General features: G+C 38.2%; 1 protein-coding gene across 1 annotated transcript; it reads right to left on the reverse strand.

The window, feature by feature from the left end:
- Window positions 1-3,056: 3,056 nt before the first annotated feature.
- On the reverse strand, window positions 3,057-22,534 carry CAT (catalase). The gene is made up of 13 exons (XM_048058873.2): window positions 22,281-22,534; window positions 17,857-18,028; window positions 16,798-16,908; window positions 15,200-15,330; window positions 14,219-14,323; window positions 13,220-13,345; window positions 11,610-11,801; window positions 10,432-10,584; window positions 8,956-9,094; window positions 7,304-7,434; window positions 6,580-6,687; window positions 5,857-5,943; window positions 3,057-5,394 (listed from the first exon to the last, which is right to left on the reverse strand). The coding sequence occupies exons 1-13, from the start codon at window positions 22,344-22,346 to the stop codon at window positions 5,329-5,331; spliced, it is 1,587 nt and encodes a 528-aa protein (XP_047914830.1). The 5' UTR covers window positions 22,347-22,534; the 3' UTR covers window positions 3,057-5,328.
- Between the last annotated feature and the right edge of the window lie 108 nt (window positions 22,535-22,642).

Raw genomic sequence — 22,642 nt, forward strand, 5'->3', positions numbered from 1 at the left:
CCTCAGTTCCAGCTGGATTCTGGAATACTGCCAAGGAAGAAAGGTCAAGCTTTACCATAGACTGCATGTCTTCACGTAGTCTAGCATCAACAAGTGATAAGAACATGCAGCATATCACTACTGATCCCACTACTGATCCACTTCTGCAGTATTGGTTTGACATCCCCAACCCTACAGCAAACAAAACTAAGTGCAGAAAGGTTTGACTTGAGGTGAAGGTATAAGTGCCTTTAAAACTTCCAGAATTAAGGTACAATAAGGCTTAAGTATGAGTTTTCCTTACTTGCACTGGGTGTTCTGTGACACAGACCATATAGTACACGTGCATCCAAGTCAGCCTCCTTTGAGTAGCTAGAACCTGGAAATACAGTCACAGGGCACACATCTGTCTTCTCCCCAAACACAAGCCAGCCCACGGACAGAATGATGACCAAATAATTAGGAGAAATGAGGGAAGTTTAAGTGAAATTCTTTTGCATTTCAAATGTTTATTACAATAAAACATTGAGAACATTGCTTTTCTTTTCACAATGGTGGTTACTGTTGATATTTCAGTTAAAAGCTTATTATCAGTGGGAAAAAATCTATGGCACCTTCCCGCTTTCCCCAGCATCCAAGTAAATTAGGCTATAAAGGCCTGGTTGTAACACAATGAATGCATTTTTCATGACTAAGTGTTCATTGTCTGAAATTCCTATCTGTGTTGTTAAAAAAGTAGCTCTTAACACACCTGAAAATACGTCTTGTAAGAATGCCAAGCCTGCTAGTGAATTCCCATGCTATGTGCATCTTTGAAGTTTTCCTCACAACAAGCTTCCAAATTAAGCTATTTAAGGTCTCAAAACTAGTATTATTATTACAACCTGTTACTTTGAACCAATGCAAACTGTAAAACAGTCAAGCACCTGGAGATTCATCTCTAGCCTAGATCTATTACGTTGTTTGCAGTCAAAATATTTTCTTGACATCATGAACTGAGGTCCATAGCAACTTGTAAGAGGTAGATGTTCCTTTGCATTCCTTCTCACCCAGCAATTACTTGCAGATAACAAAACAGTTTAAAAAGAAAGATTAATGGAACCCAAACTCAGAATATACTCAGGCACTCACAGGTAAGTTGTGGTGGTTCAAGTGTTCAAACAGCCTTTTTCTCCAAGATGAGTATACATATAGCATTATTTGGCAATTCAACACAATTGATTTTATGGATGCTAAGTCATGGTTACCTACACACTGCTTAGTAGACAGTTTCCATGAATGGCTTTCACCAGATAATGACCTAGCTGGTTCAAGAAAGGAATTCAGGTCTTAATTTTTGCAGTGTACTTGAGGCAATAGCTATCTGATCCAAACCTACCTTACACTTTTGCCCAGAAAAGATGTAGTAATTCCATATACTCACTCACCTCTTGCTACAGCCTACTTCAAACACACACTGTAATAGTGGAGTCTGCTATGTTCTTTGACAAGTCCTAACACTTCAAAAAACAGTCTAGGAATAAAGGGAAATGATCCATGTGAGGAGGTACTCCTGAAGAAGCTTTAGTTTTCAAAACATACATTTCAAATTCCTTATACTATTACAGATGTGCATCTAAAAAAAATTAATTGGAAGAGGTTGAGCAATTCTCTAACACGTAACTGTAAATTTTATTGCAACAACCTACTGAACAAGTATTTGATTTTACTAGAGCAGAACACAAAGTTAAAACACAAGTGAGATTGTGTCAAGTCACGTAAACACTCTTAATTCTCATAATACATAGTCATAAATGGATTTTATTACCTTGTTTACTTGAAAAATAGCATTTTATCCTTCCAGTGTTGCCTAAGCCCCCTTTAAAAAAAGATTTTACTTTATAATACCTATCAAGATCAGCTTATAAGCTCAAAGTGGTCAATCTTAAGTGCAACTACACCATTTGAATTAAAACAAAAGGTAGCCGCAGAGGATACATACTAACTGCCTAACCCATTCTACATCATTTCAATATTACTGCAGAAGATGTTTCCTCATTCATCTTCACCTAGAGCGTACTGTTACTCTGACTTGACAGCATTCAAGTTTCTTCAGCCTAGCCTCTAAACTAGTACAATTTACAGTAGAATTAGTGATATTGTCCAGATAACCTTTATCTGCCCGTATCAGTAAAATTAAAAATAGCGTTTATGTTAAACATTCTATTAAAAACTCCACAAATCCTGTGTCACAATGCCCTTTCTACCACATGGTCAGTATGTGTATTTAGCCATTATTTTGTAAATATTACCTTACAGCATGCAATGAGGCATGAGGCACACTGTTCCTTGCCTGTGAAGCAAAAAGTAGAGCTTTGGGGGGGGGGAGGGAATAAAGCAACTGCAATAAAAGCATTGCAAAGCTGAACTTTTGGGTAATATACATACAGAAAAACAAAAAGCTGCCAGTATAGATATTTAAAAGGCTACATGGAATCCTTGAGGCACATTTTAAGTGCTTTATTTCAATGCTGCATACTTTACTGAACTATTAATAACTCTCTTTCAATAGAATTTGTGAACTGTGAAAGACCAGATGAACTTATGACAATTCTGTAAATTGCAACTGAAGATTTTAAATGAAAAATAACAGAAGATTAATCAGCAATTAGAAGCTTAAAAAAGGCATCATGAACAAAACTCACAATATAGTAGGAAAGCAGCTTTTTCCCATTCATATGGTACATGGTCCCAGGCACTGCTGTATCAGAGATTTGAGCAGCACTCTTCTGAATACTTAGCAAGTTTTAAGTTCTGAACAGGAGTTTTGCCATGCTAAAGCTGAACAGAAGAACTTAAGTCACTGCCACTCCCTCTCCTCCCCCATTAATTCCCAGTGTCAGCCTTGAGCCCAAGGCCTTTGCGTGCAGTCAGGGTCTGTGCAGTCCAAATAGCTTGTGTTCTGAAATAAACACCAGTTCCCCAAAACTTCAGCAGCTTCCGCACAAAGAAACCACACAAATGAAGGCATGAACTTGCTAGATTAAAATAAATTGAAGACATGCTCACAAAAAAAAAAAGACAATATGTAGCCCAGAGTTGTTTAAATTGTTTTATTTCAGAAATAAGAGGAAGACAGTATTATCCATTCAGCAGAGACCACCAAAATTAAAGATTAAGTCTTGCTTACTCCTTTCCAAGACTCATTAGGATTCCATCTGCCAGAGAAATACTCCCACCAATTCACACAGCTCTTCCAGCTCCCACCAGCCTGATCAGGCAAATAGGGTAAAATAAACTGACATTTTATTTTACTGCATCACAGATTTTTCACAATTGATCAGTAGATAGCATTCTAGCAGCTTTCTATGTTTCTATTTAGTGAAAGCACTAACAACTTTTTAATAAAAATCTGCCATCAGTTCTCATAATGCCAACCCATACTTGGGAGTCAAATCAAGAAGTATACCTATTCAAAATACAACTCAAAATAGATCCTCAAAAGAATCAAATACTGATTTTATAAATTGAAGTTGGTATACTTGCTTAAGATCTATTAGCTGGGCTCTAAAATCCTTTGTATCATCATCCTCCTTCCAATCTGAACGCTAGTGAAGCAATGTTAGCAGACAAACAAGGAAAGGAAAAGGAAGTAATGCTGTATAACTAGAATCTGGACCAGTTACACATGTGCCCTGATCTTTCTCTTTGGCAAAGGAAGAGGAAGAAGTAACAGGCAAAGTAGTTATTAAAACGTGCCAGGATTTTAGATGCATGGCAGATTGCCTGATCCTACTGAGCACAGTTCAGGAACATTTTTTGGACTGTTAGGACTAACTTCAACATATAATGGGTAGGACGGATTTTTGTTCTAGACTGCAACAGTTAGCTTGAACACTAGTTATCATCCCATAACTGGGAAACACTTTCCAAATAATTAGAGAAAAAACTGAGTGGGATTTCAACCCTTATAAAACAATAGCTTAAGCCTTGGCTTTGTTTTATGCACAAATGGTAAAGCATTCAGATGCCAACAGTGTACTTCCTTAGGCTAACACCATACATATTCAAGTGAGATAAGACCAGAAATTACATAATTATCATTTAACTGCACTCTGAACTCTTAAGTTCTAATATGAACCAGAGCAAAATTAATGTTTATAAGACATTATTAAAGATTATACTCCAAGATCGTAGCCAAAAAATATCACTAAGCTAAAGAAACACCTTTGGATCTAAGGAGTGATTACTTTATAGTTCAAAGGTTTCCAAATTTTTTTGTACCAATTAACTAATTTACAAGCAGTAGACAATTTTGATACATCTAAAATCAGGTTTTATACCTATATCTATCCATAGATGCATGCACATTCATACAAACATAAAATTTCAATTAATGTTTAACTCTGAAAACCAACCCTGGGGCTTGACAAATAGCAACATCAGATTATAGTAGTAATAATTTCAGAAGCTAGTGGGAATAGTTTTTAAAGGTATCTTAGCTGGAATTTGGCCAAAATAAAGATGCCCATGTATTTCAAGGTTCATTTTCCCAGACACTTTGGAAATTAGTCTTTTCCTATATAAATTTTTGTAAACTAGAAAGGACACTTCCCCATCCCCCCCACCCCAAGGACTTGTAAGATGTAATCAGTTTTGTTGTAAAATGTATACAATCAGATCACTTGGGGCAGATATTTTTCTAAGGGAGATGGTGATCTCTGACCCAGCACTAATATGCATGGATTTATTACCTTGAAGTATTATTAGGAATAAAACTTACATATGTTGAGATTAACTTCAGTTAAGATTAACTTCCTATTCAGCTTCATTTTTGTTATAATGAATGAGAAAGAACCGGTTTTAGTAAAATTACTGCATATGTACTTTCCTTCCGGAAGGCAAAAATTAAACTCAAAGGAAGTATCTACAAATACCTACAGGTAACTATTTTATTAGCAATACTAAGCAATATCAGCTTTTTAACGTGAACAAGTTCATCCACAAGGATAATCACAGTATCATTAGACAAGTTCCATTGTGCGATTTAGCCAGAGTAGTTATAAAATTAAGAAAACACTTTGATTAAACTTATGTTTCTTTCTAGAAAGACTTTTTAATCAGTTTCCTTGAAGACACTGTATATTGTTAGCAAGCATTAAAGCACTAGTGTTGAAAGGCACTAGGATTCTTAGCTAGTGTAACTTACTGTTTCCAGTACAGATACAGGCACTTAAAAGCTTAATAAATCAAGCCTGTAAAACACTGCTGTATTTGTGCAGAAGTCTGTTACATTCATTAACATCTTCAACAAGTTGTCCTGCAGTTACGTGGATACAAGATTCACAGGGTAAATCTCTGTAGCACACTTTACAAGTTGGATCTTTCTTTGGCAGACACACGAGAAGTGGCTTGTGTGTACGTCTTAATTACATCCTAAAAATGATGAGAAATATTCAGAACAAGTTCCACAGAAAGTAGTCACAGAAACTTCAGAAAGAATTGCATACTTCTAGCAACAATTTTGTTATTCTATGTAGCAAGCAACGAATCTAGGCGAGTCTCAATTAAGTGTTTTTTTTTTTTTTTTTTTTTTTTTTAAGAGTACAGAAAGTAGACGATTTGGTCTAAGGATCAACCTGAACAGCCTGCATTGCATTTACAGTTATCTTCCAGTACCTTTAAGAAACAACTAAAACAAGATCATCTTACATCACTGGTTAATCTATGTTTAATGTAGTTAGGAGTGATGCTTCCACATTTTTAGATACCACATGCATTAACTCCTCCCATTTAAATCAAATGTAGATCAAGACTGATCTCTCACTTTGTTGGATTTATGAAAGAAATGAAAAAATCCAACCCATCAAAACTCAACAACGCAAGTCGTTAACATACCTTTTTCCCTGTTTCAGCATTGTATTTGTCCAGCAATGATTGAATACGGGCACCATAGTCAGGATGAACATCAGTGAAGTTTTTCACCTTAACAGGAAGAAAACGAGACAAGAACTTGATTTCTCTCTCTGAGATATTCTTCATATTCCATGGCCTATAACCAGTACATATAAGGAACAGAAGGAGGAAAACACTTTTCCAAAAAACATTTGAATCTGACCAGCCAGAAAGGACTGATGACTACAATGACTCACTGTTTCTATAGTGACAAATAAAGAGGTCTTTCCCAGTGGAATTTTGTTTAAAGTCAGGAAAGTTCCAGTTCCTCCCTGACACTCACCTTCTCTTCCTTCTCCGTAGACAAACATTATCACAGAATCATCTAGGTTGGAAGAGACCTCCAAGATCATCTAGTCCAACCTCTGACCTAACACTATTGGCAGTCATCTGATTTTTGAAATACTAAGGTAAACATATAACGACATCCCTGATGTTCAGCAATCTTATTATTTCCAGCAGCAAAAAGTCATTTTAACATGTTCTACATTTATTCCTGTAACTATGCGCACATTTAAGTGTTCTGTATTCCTAACTCCCGCACAAGAAAATCTAGAAGAATTCCTGATCTTCTCCATAAGCATGTTGAAATTTTGATGAAAAGTTGCTACACTGCATGGAAGCCTGGAATGAAAAGCAACGATGAAAAATAGCTAGGCCACTTACAGCTCTCTTTTGAATGAAGAGTTGAGCATCTTTAAGATGATCAGCAATATTTTTACACAGTCTTTGACGTTCATCCTCCTTCAGCACTTTGATATAGAAATCTCGCACCTTACAAACAAAAGCAGTTTTAGAATAGAAACAGTTTTATTTTGAAAATTCAACAGTAAGCCATTCTATGAGCAGCAGTCCATAGTACTTGGAATTCATTATTGCTGAAAAATAGCTTTCACTTACTAGTCAGGCAACACTTAAATACAACTCCAAAGGCAGCCAATTTGCAAGTTTTTTTTTTTTTCTCTGCAAGCAAACCTGCTAACAACCCATTTCAAGCTTGAAATCACTGATTATGTAATTAGTGAAAAATGTGCTGTTGGGCTCCAATTCAGGAATTGATGATCATGACATTACATGCATATTCTAGGTTTAGTATCTGCATTCACCAGTTGCAGGAAGATTGAACGTCACTATCTCTAAATATTAACGCTCAAACATAGATGGCAGAGGTCTGTAAGAATTCGTTAACTGTCCTGTTAGCAAAAGTTCAGTTACTCATCATTATTAAACTATACAGAGATCTTTCAAACTTCTATGGTATCTGAACTTCGGGTTAGACCAAATGCTTCAGCAAAGAGATTCGTGATTGAATGCTCCTTGTTAATATTCTTTAAACAGCCTATACACTCATCTTCTGTAATAAGCAGCGTAAAAGCCTCATACATCATACCTGAGACACATTATCTTCATTTGCACTATTGAAACGCTGCACATCTCCTGAAACACACGTGCGGCTCTCCTTCACAACAGGCTGATCTTCTGGACCAGTAAAACTGTTTGGATAATAGTTTGGGGCACCACCTGAGAAGTGAACACACACACGGTTGGGAGGGGGAAAAAAAAGACAGTAGATGCCAGGTCTCAGCTTAATTTAGAAGACAGTGTGCTTTGCCTAAAAGAACCTAAAAATCAATTACAATTCACCTTATTAAAAACAGTTGTCGACTTTATTTTTGGTCAACATATAGCTCAAGATCAGCTGTCTTTTAGCCAGTGCTTTAAAAAGCACTTACTACAAACAGAATTTACCTAAGCCTTTGGGTAAAAAACAGGCTTCGTTTCAGAAATAAGGATGTCTGGCCGTTTTCAAAACACCATTGCTGAGAATTTTAATGAAATTGTGGAGGTCATTCAAGTTTTAGTCCAAAGGCAACGTAAAAGTATACTTCCGTCTGCTTATTTGAAACAGTGTTAAATTGAACTACGTAAGGGTCTGTATTTTAAACACAGTGAACTTACAAGGCTTTTTAAAATTTTTTTTTTTTTTGAATCTGCTCTTGGACCAGAGTAGTCATTTTCAAGTTCCTGTTTTTAAAGTATTTCCGCGTCCTCCTTCAAGAAGTGTTAGAACCCACAGCCCCGAGGACTACATGTTTGCAGCATGAGGCATAGCTTAAGCGTATACTTGCTTATGCTTAGGTATAAATCAGTCACTATTGGACAAACACTGACAGAACACATCATGTAATAGAGGTAAAGTTAAAATTCTAGTCTTGACATTTATAGTCTTGGCTTTCAGTTCCTTGGAAGTCAGAAAGCAAAGCAGTTCAACTTTTTAATGAGTCTATATTTGCCTTTTTAAAAGATTTAGTCTCTTGTATGTCAGATTTTTGCCTATAAGTAAAAACAAAATAGCAATGAAGTTCCATGAAATCAGTTCTCAGGCATATTTCTTAAGTTTAAAAAATTAATATTTTAGAACTATTGAAATAAATTCCTTTTAACAAGTATGTTCCTAGACATAATTAAATGAACAAGCTAGGGACATAACTGAATTCATTTGACTTGAGGTATTCTGCAAGTGCCCTGACGATGACCTACCTGTAAGTTTTCCAAACACATTTTAAGCTTCACTTCGTCTAAAACTAAGTAAAACTCCATTCTTACAGGAGCTTCTTGTGTGGAGTTTACTCCAAACAAATATCCAAACTGTGCTTTTCTGAAGTAATGCAAGAGATAGAGCCTTTATATATTTACATAATTGGTGTGCGTACACATATGTATATATACACACAAATTGCAAACAAGTATTTGTCACAAGTGACAGTTATATACATCAAATTGAAAGCCCAGTTAGGAACTATCAATTATTTGATACAAGGCAGAAGTAAGAATGAACATCCCCATCCTTTTGAAACATTAAAAATGCATAGAGAACGCATTCTGTAATCCACCTACATATGCTTACGTAATGTTTCTCACCATGTGAAAATAATTTTTTGGCTATTAATATCTATTTAGCAAATATCTTAAATCCCCTATGAACAGAAGAAACCATACATGCTTAAGTATCATTGTATTTAAAAGGATTTTCATTAATACCTTGGTTGTCAGTCACACACATTGGTCCATCCCTCTGATAATTGGCCACACGAGCTCTGAAGGGGCAATTCACAGGAATTTGTAGATAGTTAGGTCCCAGACGATGTCTATGTGTATCAGCATACGCAAAAAGACGACCCTTTAAAAATGCATAACAAACATTAATAGATCTCTTTCAACCTTAAACTTAAAAAGGTATGAAATATGAACATCTGAACATCTGAAATATGGTCTAGTGGAAAGCGTCCTTGCCCACGACAGTTCTGACTTGCGCAAAGCATCTGACACTGTCCTGCATGACATCCTTGTCTATAACTGGGAGAGACATGGATTTAACAGATGGACCACTCAGTAGATAAGGAATGTCTCAAACAGTTGCAGTCAACAGCTCAACATTCAAGTGGAGACCAGTGACAAGTGGCATTTCTCAGGGATTGATATTGGGACCAGTGCTCTTTAACATCTTTGCCAGCAACATGGACAGTGGGATTGAGTGTACCCTCAGCAAATTTGCGAATGACACCACACCAAGTTGTGTGATGCAGTCGACACACTGGAGGGAAGGGATGCCACCCAGAGGGACCTGAGACAGGCTTGAGAGGTGGGCTCGTGTAAACAGCATGAAGTTCAACAAGACCAAGTGCAAGGTTGTGCACCTGAATCAGGGCAATCTCAAGAACAAATGCAGGCTGGGCTGTGAATGGATTAAGAGCAGCCCTAACGAGAAGGACTTGAGGGTGTTGATTGATGCTGGCTCACATTGGACTTCTCAATGTGTGCTTACAGCCCAGAAAGCCAACCATATCCTGGGCTGCATCAAAAGAATGGCTAGCAGTTTGAGGGAGGTGATTCTCCCCTTCCACTCTACTCTCATGAGACCCCACCTGCAGTACTGCAGCCTGCCCTTTGGCCCTCAACACAAGAAAGTCATGGACCCATTGGAGTGAGTCCAGAGGAGGGCCACAAAACTGGAATGGAGTGCTGGAGCACCTCTCCTGTGAAGACAGGCTGAGGGAGTTGGGGTTGTTCGGCCTGGAAAAAAGAAGGCTGCAGGGAGACCTTATAGTGGCCTTCCAGTACCTAAAGGGGGCCTATAAGAAAGCTGGAGAGGAACTTTTTACAAGGGTATGCAGCAAGAGGACAAGTGGTAATGGCTTTAAAGTAAAACAGGGTAGATTCAGATTAAAGGAAGAAATTCTTTCACTAGGAGGGTGATGAGGCACTGGAAGAGGTTGCCCAGAGAAGTTGTGGATACCCCATCCCTGGAAGCATTTAAGGCCAGGTTGAATGGGGCTTTGAGCAACCTGGTCTAGTGGAAGGCGTCCCTGCCCATGGCAGGGGGCTGTAATGAGATGGTCTTTAAGGTCCCTTCCAACCCAAACCATTCCATGATTCTACAAAACAGTGATAGCAATACTTTCATAAACAAGGAAATATGAGATTTTGCCTGAAGAGCATACATTGACTGTAGTTTACCTGCAGCATCTTATCAGGGCTAGGTTCAATACCAGGTGGCATGTTGTTAGGATCATATGCCATCTGTTCTACCTCTGCAAAGTAATTTACAGGATTCCTGTTCAAGACAAGCTTTCCCACAGGAATGAGAGGGTAGTCACCATGTGGCCAGATCTATAAGACATAAAGCACATGCATTAAAATAAATGTTGTATTATGTAGCTTAAATAATAAAACAGGCAAGAGCTACCTAATAGTCTCAATTGAGAGAATACATTACTGAAGTAATTTCTATTTTGCTAACAAACATTGGGGAACGTCCAAGTCTTTTGCAATTCAGAGTATTCATGCAACTTATTTCATCACAGCACAATCTCAGCACTTGACTACTTAAATAAAATACCCACAGGCACTTGAAGAGATGCCTAGGAATGCAATATTGTAGGTGGAACTGGTAGCATGATTATTTTCGACTACTACAAAATATAACCAGCTTAACTAGCCTTTTCTTTCTCCTCTTGGCCTAAACTTTCAAGGTCAAAATTATTTAGCCATTTCTGGGGAGCAATATTAGAAGGAAAAAATACAAGTCTGTTAGTCTTTCAATATGCCATTCTTTGGAATAGCAAATAGAAGTCTGACAAAAGACAAGACCAGCATCAGAAACTACATGATCAACAACATTCAAAACTAGCTAGCTCAGGGTGTGACTATGATCTGAGATCAGACTTTTGAAATGCAGTACAGTTGTAATCTACAAGCCCGAATCAAGCCCTAACCATATTTCACCAAGGAAGAACAACATCAGATTTTACACTATACCACAGGAATTAGATCTTATTTCCAGCTTTCTAGATTAAATACCCGAGGGAAGAACACTCAAAATTCCAGTAACTGGACATATTCCACCCCCCAACCCCATGCCCCAGTATGTTTTACAGGTATATGATTTCATCTCTGGAATTGTTGACTCATCCTGACCATGTAATAAACAGCACACTTAAAAAAAACAAAGTGATAGGAATAAAAGGGACAGACCAACTGTAGTGATAGGAACTGGACCTTAAACAGGGCTACTCTGTGGAACCTGTTTGTTTTATTTGTTTATGGATAAGCTTGTTTCTGGCATTTCCTAAATTTTAATCTCATGACCTCTTAAACAAGCTGAAATAGAATATTCACAGTTGTAGCAGCTATACCTTAGTTAAATCGAAAGGATTAAATGGAAACTTCTCTGCTTCTTCAAATGTCATAACTTGAATGTAGAAAGACCAGGATGGGTAGTTGCCATGGGCTATGGCATTGTAAAGGTCACGTATTCCATAATCAGGATCAGTAGAAGCCAGCCTTCCTGCTTCCTCTACAGAAAGATTTTTGATGCCCTGATCAGTCTAAAAGCAATGAAAGAAATAGAACCAGTTATAATGCAGAAATTACAAAAAACATTTAAGAACGTGTTTTTAACAAGACTTGAGATCTAAGAGCATGATTGTCCATCTCCTAATCTCCAGTAATTTAAGTTCAGAGTACATTCAGTAGTACACAGTACATTCAACAGCTGCCTTCCAAATGAAAATTAATTCTATGATAAAATGGAAATTAGAAAGAGTCCAGATGAGGGCCACAAAGATGATCAAGAGGCTGGAGCACCTCTGTTATGAGGACAGACAGAGTTGGGGTTGTTCAGCCTAGAAAAGAGAAGGCTGCAAGTAGATCATATAGTGGCCTCTCAGTACCTAAAGGAGATCCTACAAGGAAGCTAGGGCCGTAAACTGAAAGAGGGTAGACTTCATTTAGATAAGAAAAATTCTTTACTATGAAGGGTGATAAGGCACTGGAACAGGTTGCCCAGATAAGTTGGAAGTGTTTAAGGCCAGGTTGGATGGGGCTTTGAGCAACCTGGTCTAGTGGAAGGTGTCCCTGTCCACGGTGGAGGGAGGGGGTGGAATTAGGTGATCTTTAAGGTCCCTTCCAACCCAAACCATTCCGATTCTGTGAAATAAATGTAATGCTATACCACAGAACAAGAATACAATACAGCACATCAAATAAAGATGTTTTCCCTTACAGGTGGAGTATTCCCATCTCTTCCTACAGACCACATGCCAACACAAACTGATAAAAGGGTGGCAGCCTTCAATGCTGAACATCCTACATGAACTGTATTTTTTTTTAAAAAACTTTTTTCTCCTTCCTCTTAATTTCTGACACTTTTAGCACTGAAGTCTCATTTTTATAAGCCTCTGGCACCTCAAAAGCTAAGAGCTGCTATGCAGTCCTTCTTGGTTTAACATAATGGTTTCTCAAGTCTTGCTCCAAAGGTGTGTCCAGCCTCTACTGACATCTAACAAAGTAAGAAGCTGCGTTGTCTTTAAAACTGATGGGAATTTGTTTCCAAGCAGGACGTGCTACCAAGTACTTTCTGACAAAGTCAGAAAGAAGTGAGGATTATATTGCGTGACTCACATACACCTTGGAAATACTGTATCAGCATAACTCTTATACAGAAGACTAACAGGTACAATAATCAGTGCCAGAGAGCTTTTACCTAAAGAAAAGCTGTTGAATCTGAACTACTCTGTAGCCATGAACATATCACACACATTAAAACATTTCTAAACAGGAACATCCTTCAGTTTGTTAGATGTATGCAACTGATGAAAAACATACACCATTTACATTTAATCTATGCATGAAAAAAATGTTTTCTGAATTAAACTAAAAATTACATACAGAACATTCAGACAATCTTCAGGTTTTAAATTCAATAGGACGTATCTTTTCAACAGATAACTGGAGAAGAACGTACCTTCACATGAAATTTGCAGTAGACTGCTTTCCCACTAGCATTAATCAGTTTAAAAGTATGTGATCCATATCCATTCATATGACGATATCCATCAGGAATACCGCGGTCACTAAACAAGAAAGACACCTAAAGAGAAGAACCCAACAATATTTGCTCATTCACCAGTTCAAATAAAGGACCATTTGAGACAAAGGTCACTTACATTCATCTGCATCACTGGAAGTCATCTTAACATGAGAAAATCCTCTAGCATGTTATAGTTTAGGTTTCTAAGACTTAATAAACAAAGACTGCTTAGGCTTTCCACACACAAGGATGTGAACTGAACTTGTGTGAAAAAGTATGGCCACATGAAATATTCATTATCATTAGGTTAATGTTGTACATTAATGTTATTCTCCTAAAAGCACAGGGCAGGTAAGCATGGATAATTTAAATACACAATTTTCACCAGGTTTTAAAAAAATATCTGAAAATGCAAAGTCCTGAGTAACTAATTTCTCAAGCAATAAACATACCACCACACAAAGCTATTCAAAATGCAGCTTCCTTTAGGCTTATTACCACAAACAATGCTTGTGATACCACTTCCCAAATAGTAGTAACTAAAAGGCTTCCATATAAACCCATTTTCCTTTGGAAAAGGATACAAAAGTTTAATTTTGTATTTGCCTTTTTTTTTTTTTTTATAACATTCTCCTCTATACACTAATATTAATATGCGGTTTGCTGTTAATCGGTATTCTCACTACTTTAATACTATGAAAGCCTACTAACTTCCCCTTCACCTCTATGTAAAATATGATTATGAAAACAAAAATTCTGCCTATTTCATAGTCTATAAAAGAAAAGGCAAAACTAGAAAAACATGCCAAGAGCATTAAAAGCTATAGAAGGCCTTTGACCTTTAGTGTTCTTAAAAGATTACGTGGGATCCAGATAAAGCAGTTTCAGTTAAAAACTTACATTGCCATAACATGATATTCAAAAGAACCTTACCTGATGCAAAGACTCGGGGCGGAGACTCCAGAAGTCCCATACCATATCTGCATCCTTCAAATGAGTCTGAGGGTTCCTCTTTTGGCTATGGATGAAGGATGGAAACTAATTTGTCAGGGGGAGGGGAGGGAAAAAAAGTTTAACTTCATTTTCCAAGTTATACAGGATATGCTAAGCAACTGCTGGTACTGAATAAGATGTACAGTTTTTTTTTCCTACTACATTTTTATCTATGAAAGGAACAAGACACTGAAAGATGAGAAACTTTTTCAATTAGCATAACTTTACTGATTTGCCTCTAAAAGCAAAAATATTTACAGTTGTGATAAACAGGATGCTCAAAGCCAGACAATGCTTTCAACTTCTGCCTAATAAAATAAGGCAAGCACTCAGATTTCATATAAACTATTGGATATTTAAATCCAAAATGAATACAGAGATATAAAATATATTATAAAATATGAATTTAAGTGGTACAGAACAACTCTACTCTCATGAAGATCCCTTCTTCTTACAGATACAAAGTACAGTTAAACTTACACTAATAATCAGATTTAATAGAGAAGAATTTATAATACAGAAGAATTTATAAGAAGCTTTTCAATTTTCCTTCAAATAGCCTTGAAATTTAAAAGACATCTACAGAGTAAAATAGCTATTTCTAACACCAGTGAAGTTGAAAATGCCTGAAGGTTAAAAATCACAATTATTTACCTGATGGCTATTATGCAGTGACATGTGCAATAGCAAACGACTATGCATGTGTAGTATCAAAGTACCAACGTAAGTAATCAAGCATTAGCTCTTATTAAAGTTTGTTTTAAATACCACCTTACCAAATCAAAAGCCATTGGAACATCCAATGGATAGAGTTTAAGCATGTCAAAACACAAAATTTTGCTTCTCAGTGAAGCAAGAATATGATGTGAACAAACTTTTGGGCTCCTTCATGAAGTACCATTGTCTTTGGTGCTTACTTACCAACATCGCATCCCGAATAAAGAAGATAGGAGTATTGTTTCCCACAAGATCCCAGTTACCCTCTTCTGTGTAGAATTTCATTGCAAAGCCTCGAGGGTCACGAACTGTATCAGCTGACCCAGATTCTCCAGCTTGAAGAAACAGAAGAGCACATAGAAGTGTTACAATATGAAACAAATTCTAAGCATAAAACTATGGAACTTTAGAATATGCCATAAAATCCTAGAAGAGTGTTTGGTTTTGATTATTTTTTTTTTAATTAAAGTCTCTTCTTTACCATGGAATTTATTATATTTGCAATAATACTTCAGGCAGTGCCTGAAGCTTCCAAAGTGTAAACAGACACCCACCCAAGCATTTGGGCCATAGTTAAAGCAAACAAGTACATCCACTCAAACCAATAAAGAGTAGAATTTGCATCATCAGTAACAGACATCAGATAAGGCTGAATTGGCAAAAAGCATATTAGTTTATGTGCACCGAATCCCATTGTGAAAGCTCTCGTTTGGAAGGTAGCAATCTAAGTAGTGTATGCAACTTATAGAAGAGTTGCAATGCTTCTAATTTCCCCCCTGCTTTACCCAAAACAATCCTTTCAGTGGGTAGATCTACACCACATCAAAAGTATCCACCATGGTACCTGATCAAAAACATTCTAGATGTATTCAGAAACAGTTAATGCTAGCCAGCATGATGAAATAATTAAGACAATCTCTCTTCGAAAATCATTGTTTACTACAGAATAACTAGGAAGAAACACGTTCAAACATAGCAGGGAAAGCAAAGGTAACAATGCAACACCCCACTTTAGCACAGTCTGCTCACCAAGCTTAGCTGCATACTTTTTGCCCCAACCCCCAGAGGACATTCCATGAACACCTGAGTTTTGGTGACAGTAAAAGGCTAGTAGGCCAAAAACTGCACCTACTTGAGCCTCGTCATCTTCCTCCCCTTCCCTTTTCTCCAAGGCTATTTCCAGAACTAAATCCTCATTAGATTTTTTAAAACATAGAATAGTAACATACCTTTTTAAAGGTCATTTTTCTATCAGGTATAAGGTATTTCTTATAATGCACGTTTTACCTAATATCATTTAAGATTGTCAATTCATTCATTCAGCTCTTTAGAAAAAGAAAGAAGAGTTCATTTAGAGATTGTTATTTGCCTAGAGCTTATTTTCCACACCATTCATCTCCAAGTCATTAATACAGCATAAGAGATTTCAAGTCTTCAAATTTCAAGCATAAAACTGCAGTATGGAAGTGTTGTGTTTTTTTTTTTTACGATCCATCCAGAAACAAAAGTAAGCTTTCCATCAGAATCAAAAATAGCAGACTACCATTTCTTTCTTCCACATTCTAAAGGAGAAAGTACCAACAGAAGTACCTACAGTGGGTTCTTGCCACAAGGCACAGACCCTGCTTATCATTGCTTACGGTCTTAAAAATTAAATGAAATTGACAGAAGAGGAATTAGGTGCCACAACATTTCAAAATATCTGAAGTACAATTTAAGTGCTCTGTAATGCAAACTTATCAATATCAGCGTTAACTATTAGTACCCATGTAAAAAGATACACGATAACTTTAGAGCCTTACCAACAGTTGAGAACCGTATAGCAATTGGTGTTCTTTTTCCAATGTGTTCAAACACTTTTGCCTTACAGTACTTCGTAATATCATGAGTCACTTCAAAATAGCCAAAAGCACCTGAAAAAAGTATTCAGAAATATCAGATTATCAAGATACTTTCCTACCACTCTCAGAGCACATTATTCAGTGGTACACGTTTGACCATAGTAAAATCAAAAGAAATCATGGAAATACACCAGTTTAAATCTATGTGCTAAATCACCTAATAACAAAGTTCATATCACACACAACATACTACTTGCACGGCATTTCCCCCTCCCTATCCTGAACATGTTAACAGTTCCTGGCAGCAATACAGGCCTTACTTCTGCTCTACAAAATAACAAACAATAACTCTGAGTGCTTTTCTGCCAAGAGTTTACATATTTCTCTCTGAGCAAGACATGTATTTCTTCAATCCTGGCATGTGTTGCAGCACTGTCAGTCCATCTTTAAACCAGATGAAGCAACACAGTTATTCTTACTCCCACAGAGGAATTTTTCTCTATACACTCACATTACAATAAGATTCAGTCCCATATTTTATAAGCTATATGTAACAAAACAGAGATGCCAGTTCCACAACTATGAAGGAACAGACAGATGAAGCAGAGAGCGCAGCAGATAGTGTAGTATTAAGAAAACCTAGGTGCTATAATTAAACTTCTAGACTTTTTAAAGTAGTTTCAGTGCTTTGAGCTTTGGCTTTGACCATTGGCATAAAGATTAAATTTTTATCAAGAACAGCAAATCCATAGCATGTTAACTGCTTATTAAAACTGAATTATAAAAAAACCTTTAAAAGTCACTTTAAGCTTCACATACTTGATCCATCTACCTTTGGGTCAAAGATACTACAGGTAGTTCTAAACTAGGCTTTACTTCCTGTTCTCACTGTTATTAGTATAACTATATTATAGATTATATTGTAATGCAATGCATCTATAACAATTGGCTATCTCTCAAAGATTTTTAAAGCCTAGTGCTGCATGAAGAAAAACACAAATAAGTATTAATGAAACATACCTGCTCCTTTTGCATGCACAACTCTTTCAGGAATCCTCTCTCTGTCAAAATGAGCCATCTCATCAGTGAAAACAACATCTTGAACCAGAAGAGGACCACGGGGCCCTACTGTCATAAGATTAAGCTTATCCCCAATTGGGTTCCCAGCACCAGTAGTCAAGACATCTGGCTTCTGAAAGTGAAAAAGTCAGTATCAACACCAGAAACCGAAAATCCTCTAAGACACATAACACGCATATCTGGTCAACAGTTGTATCACCGGACATATGAAAGTACATTAGAAAACAGCATAAGATTCTGGAACTTGTTACAGAAATCAGAGGCACAGCTGCATCAGCACAGTCTTATGTCTGAGGCTACTTAAGAACAGCAGTTAATGCCATATATAACCATGGAATGTTTTCAATGGTTCAGAAGTTTTACTTACTAAGACTTTACCTTGCTTCAAGAAAAATATGAAGTCACAGCAATGACTAGAAGGCACACATTACTACCATCATTAGTCTGAAAGAGCCGTGATAATGACATAAGCAGGAACACCCAGGGAATCACTCCAGATTCAAACCATTGAAGGAAGAGGATTATCAGAAGCCCTACTGTAAGTAAATATCTGTCAACAGGACAGGAAACCAGAACTGTCTCTTTAAAGAAATTGCCTGAAACAGCCCACGTTCATTCTTTCCCCACCCTTCCATACCATGTCTAAGTTAACCACTCTTGTAGGCTACTTAACAGTGCAGCATCTTTGTGCAGCAGGAGTGACCCTGTACCCAAAGATGACAGACAGCCCAAGATAACTTCAGGAAACAACTGCTAGAATTCTGTAGCGTTATTTAACTAGCGTACTCCCACTTCCTTTAAAAAAAATCCAGCAGAAAAGAATTTATCTGCATCACATCTACATTCATACTCTTCCATAAGGTGACAGATCCATTTTGCTGAGTACTGCATAAAACATAGCAAGCAAAAGTACATCAGTGCTATAGACCTGATGGCAGCAGACATCAATTTTTTCCCCTGGGGCACATATATTAACTGTTAGGAGCAGGGGCAGCGTTGGTTAAGGATACTGAACAGAATTCAAGTTGCCAAGAAAAGAATAAGCAAAGAACTTGCAACAGATATTTGAGCTCAAATATCTGAGTCATACTACGGCTATTTAACACTAAATCCACATGTATACATTGCACTAAACTGACATATATCCACATGGGATACCAGTACCGTCCCACCCTTTTCTGCCAGAAGCACCCACGTAACTGAACCATGGGAAATGCACCACGACAAACTCACTCATCCCCTCCCTTTTACAGTTTCATTAATGAAAAGGGATGGGATGAACAAAGTAACCCTTGATGAGGCATTTACTACTATCAGTGACTTCATGGGGTTCCAACTTTAATCCTGACAATCCACATTTTTCCTCAAGGGTTTTAATCCTATCACTGAACAGGCAAAATTCCAACCTGTACCTTGTGGAAGAATATGCTGCACCCAGCTAGCCTCCAGATACTTTCCAAGAGACAACTCAGAGACAGGGGAAGAACAATTACTCACATCTACACCCAGAGCTCTGGGTGAGGTGAAGCACGCAGGAGGAGTCGTTTGCCTTTGTTTAACACTGGTACATGAATAACCACATAAAAGACATTTGACAGGATAACTGCATTTCCAAGGTGTTCTTACTAATATGCAGCATGTGCTAACTGACTTGAAATCACAAAATAAGTAGGTTCTTTATTCTTCATTCACTAATTCATTAGTTATAAGCACATATTCAACTCCTAGACTACTTCAGGATATTTGAAATGCTAACCTACATTGAAGTTCACACAAACTTTAAAGAATGTACCCAGTTACAAACAAGAACATTACAGATGTTCAGAAATTTACAAAGTTGCCACTTAAGCTGTATTTACTCTCAAGTCGAAGAAACTTTTACTTCAATGAAAGTGCTATCTGTAGTTTGGCAATGGAAATAAAAGTGGAAACTGTTCTCAATATTCTTTCCCCTGCTTCTGTTCTTCCTACCTTATATTATGTTCAGTTTTAAATTGGCCAAAGAAAATGATTTCACTGCTCACTTTGAGCAGTCACCAGGGCAGATGGCACAAAGTTCTCTCATCCTTAGTTATGCTAAATGTTTAACATCTCAAAATAGTATTCTAATAAACACATGTCCACAGATGAGACTAAAAAAAAAATTGTCATGATACATAAGGATTTTACACTCACATTTAAAACTCAAATTTTAAACTTTTTGGTCAAGAAAATTTCGCTTAGGTAAACACTTAAAAAAAACCTGAACTCTTTTTCTTTGACTTTCATTACTTTTGCCGATTAAAAGTTTCACATTTCTCAAAGACAAAAACAATATTCATTTTACCAAGAATAAATTCATCACTTTTTGGTATTGATGACCATCATACTCGTTTAAGACAAGCAAGCTCTTTGTAACATGAGAAAAACAGATCCCACCGATGCCATCCTAAGCTTCTGTATCTTCCTCTCCACATTTCTTGTACTACCATTCATTAGACCTTTCCATCCTTCCTACACATTCTGCACATACAGAGACTTCCGCTGCATCCTCACTCCACAGCAGCCTGTGGCACTGCAACATGAAAACCCTGTGCACGGCTCAAACACCATTTATAAATTCCGCATGCTACAATTCAAAGAGAAGCAAACTTGGTGAACGGATTCTGGCACATTTTCCTAACACGACACAGCTCTTAAGACACCCCCCTGCAGTCCACAGAGTGACATTATAAAGTCACTTATATTTATGTCCTTGTGGAGCAGCTACCTAGCTCCACCCAGTCCACTGAGGCACAGAGAAGTCATGGTGAGCTACCCTGCTCATCTGGAATTGTTTACAAATTCTGAGAAGCCCAGTAGGTTTAACTATATGGTGGTAGGACTATAACATATATACCTACTCCCATGACCTGCTGCTCAGCAAAGCCCTTGAAAGCCTTTGGTAAGGGACAGACAGCAGGAAAAAATCCAACGTGTATCTTTAGTCTTAAAAAGGAGTTTTTGACTTACATATAGTTTTATAATACCTTCAGCATAATTACCTGAAGGGAAAAAAACCTCTGCATGTTAGTTAAAAGCTACATATGCAGCGAAGGACGAAGGCTGGTAAACACAGCCCTTCTCAAATGAACAAGCTATACTGTTGCCCAAAAACCTATTTCTTCCACAACATTAGCATATAAAACTACTAGAAATAGGAGCTAAAAATACATCTTTCTGAAACAAACCATATCAAAAACGTTTTTGTGAAGAGTTTTGTAGCTGTAAAGTCTCTTGTATAGGAAAACTTTCTAAGATGTTCTTTCTAATGTTGGCACAAGAAGTACAAACACTTTTTCAACCAGTATGATATATTCCCCTTAGTTTCAGGATAATGGCATGCAGGGCACACAAAACAAGTCCATCCATGTGAGGAAGGAGAAGAAAACACATTAGTTCCAAGAATTCTCAGAGTACTTCTGGATCTGAGTTTGATGCCTGTATTTTCATATGGTTGGGATCTGCATACAGTCAAAACTTTAAGAGATGAACATGTAGATTCGAAGCCACTGTCACAGGAATCAAAGCCAGGAGAATTTTAGTCACAGCTGTTGTAAACACCATACATCAAAGTGCATACTTCCAGGCATTACTGATACTTTGCACCTTATACAAGTCACTTTAAAATTCTAATAAGCCTTCCCTACTTTCTATCATAAGGTCTCATGACTCCTTATGCAACACAGGCTCTGAGCTACCTCCCAATCTCCAAATTAACCTTGGCCTATATTTAAATATTGTTTCACTACAGAAAAGCTGACATCTATATAAATAATATTATCCACTGTACAAGAAAATACTATGAAATATGGCAGAATATGACGAAGCCACAATTCACCACTGGAATAGCCTTCATACAGTACTTTTTTGGTGAAAACAAGAAAATAAATTTGACTACAAACAGGGGGAACTGTTCTCTTAAGAAGAAGTCACCCTTAAGTAAACTCTTAAGTAAAGCAGCCCATTGTGTTTTATGAGATGGCTGGTCCGTATGAGCAGCACAGAGAGCATTTAATGCCCCATACCTGTTCCTGTCAACATACGTAGTGGAAACTGACACGGCGACTTGCTGAAGAGGCACGAGACCAGGCATCGCAGCGCTTACACGTTTAAGCAAGTATTTTGGTGGGCATTTACTTGGGCAGGAGCGCTCTGCTGCCGATTACACATCCCCACGCTTTGCACCAACCTCTTGTCCCGGTGCTACCCGTAAACAAACCCCGCTGCTATTACCCCTCACTGCATTCCCCCCAGCCCCAGCTCAACGCTGCGGGTGCCCCCCCCAAGGCACCCCTTCTCCCCTCAGGGCGCCCCGCGACCGTTACCGCCCCGCCGCCGCGCACCTGCGAGCCCCGCTGGCTCTGCCACTGCTTCAGCTGCTCCGCGGCGACGTCGCGGCCGTCAGCCATCTTGCGAGCTGCGGAGCCCCCCGAGCGGGCGGTCGAGGCGGCAGGGAATGGCGGGCGGGGCCCGGCTCGCTCCCAGGCAGGAGGCAGCGGCAGCAGCGAGGTGACCCCGCGCGGCAGCTCCCGCCGCACCGCGCCCCGCAACGCCTGCGAGTAGCGGCTGCCACCGCGCCCACGCCTCCCCCCGGCGCTGCGCCCACCCACCCGCGCCGCTCCGCCCAATAGCCCCGCGCCCGGGAGGCAGCGCCAGCTCTGAGTGGCTCAGAGGGGTGTCAGTCAGAGAAGTGGGACCCCCCCCC

This window comes from Anser cygnoides, chromosome 5 (genome assembly GCF_040182565.1).
Source record: "Anser cygnoides isolate HZ-2024a breed goose chromosome 5, Taihu_goose_T2T_genome, whole genome shotgun sequence".
In the NCBI taxonomy this organism is placed as follows: domain Eukaryota; kingdom Metazoa; phylum Chordata; class Aves; order Anseriformes; family Anatidae; genus Anser; species Anser cygnoides.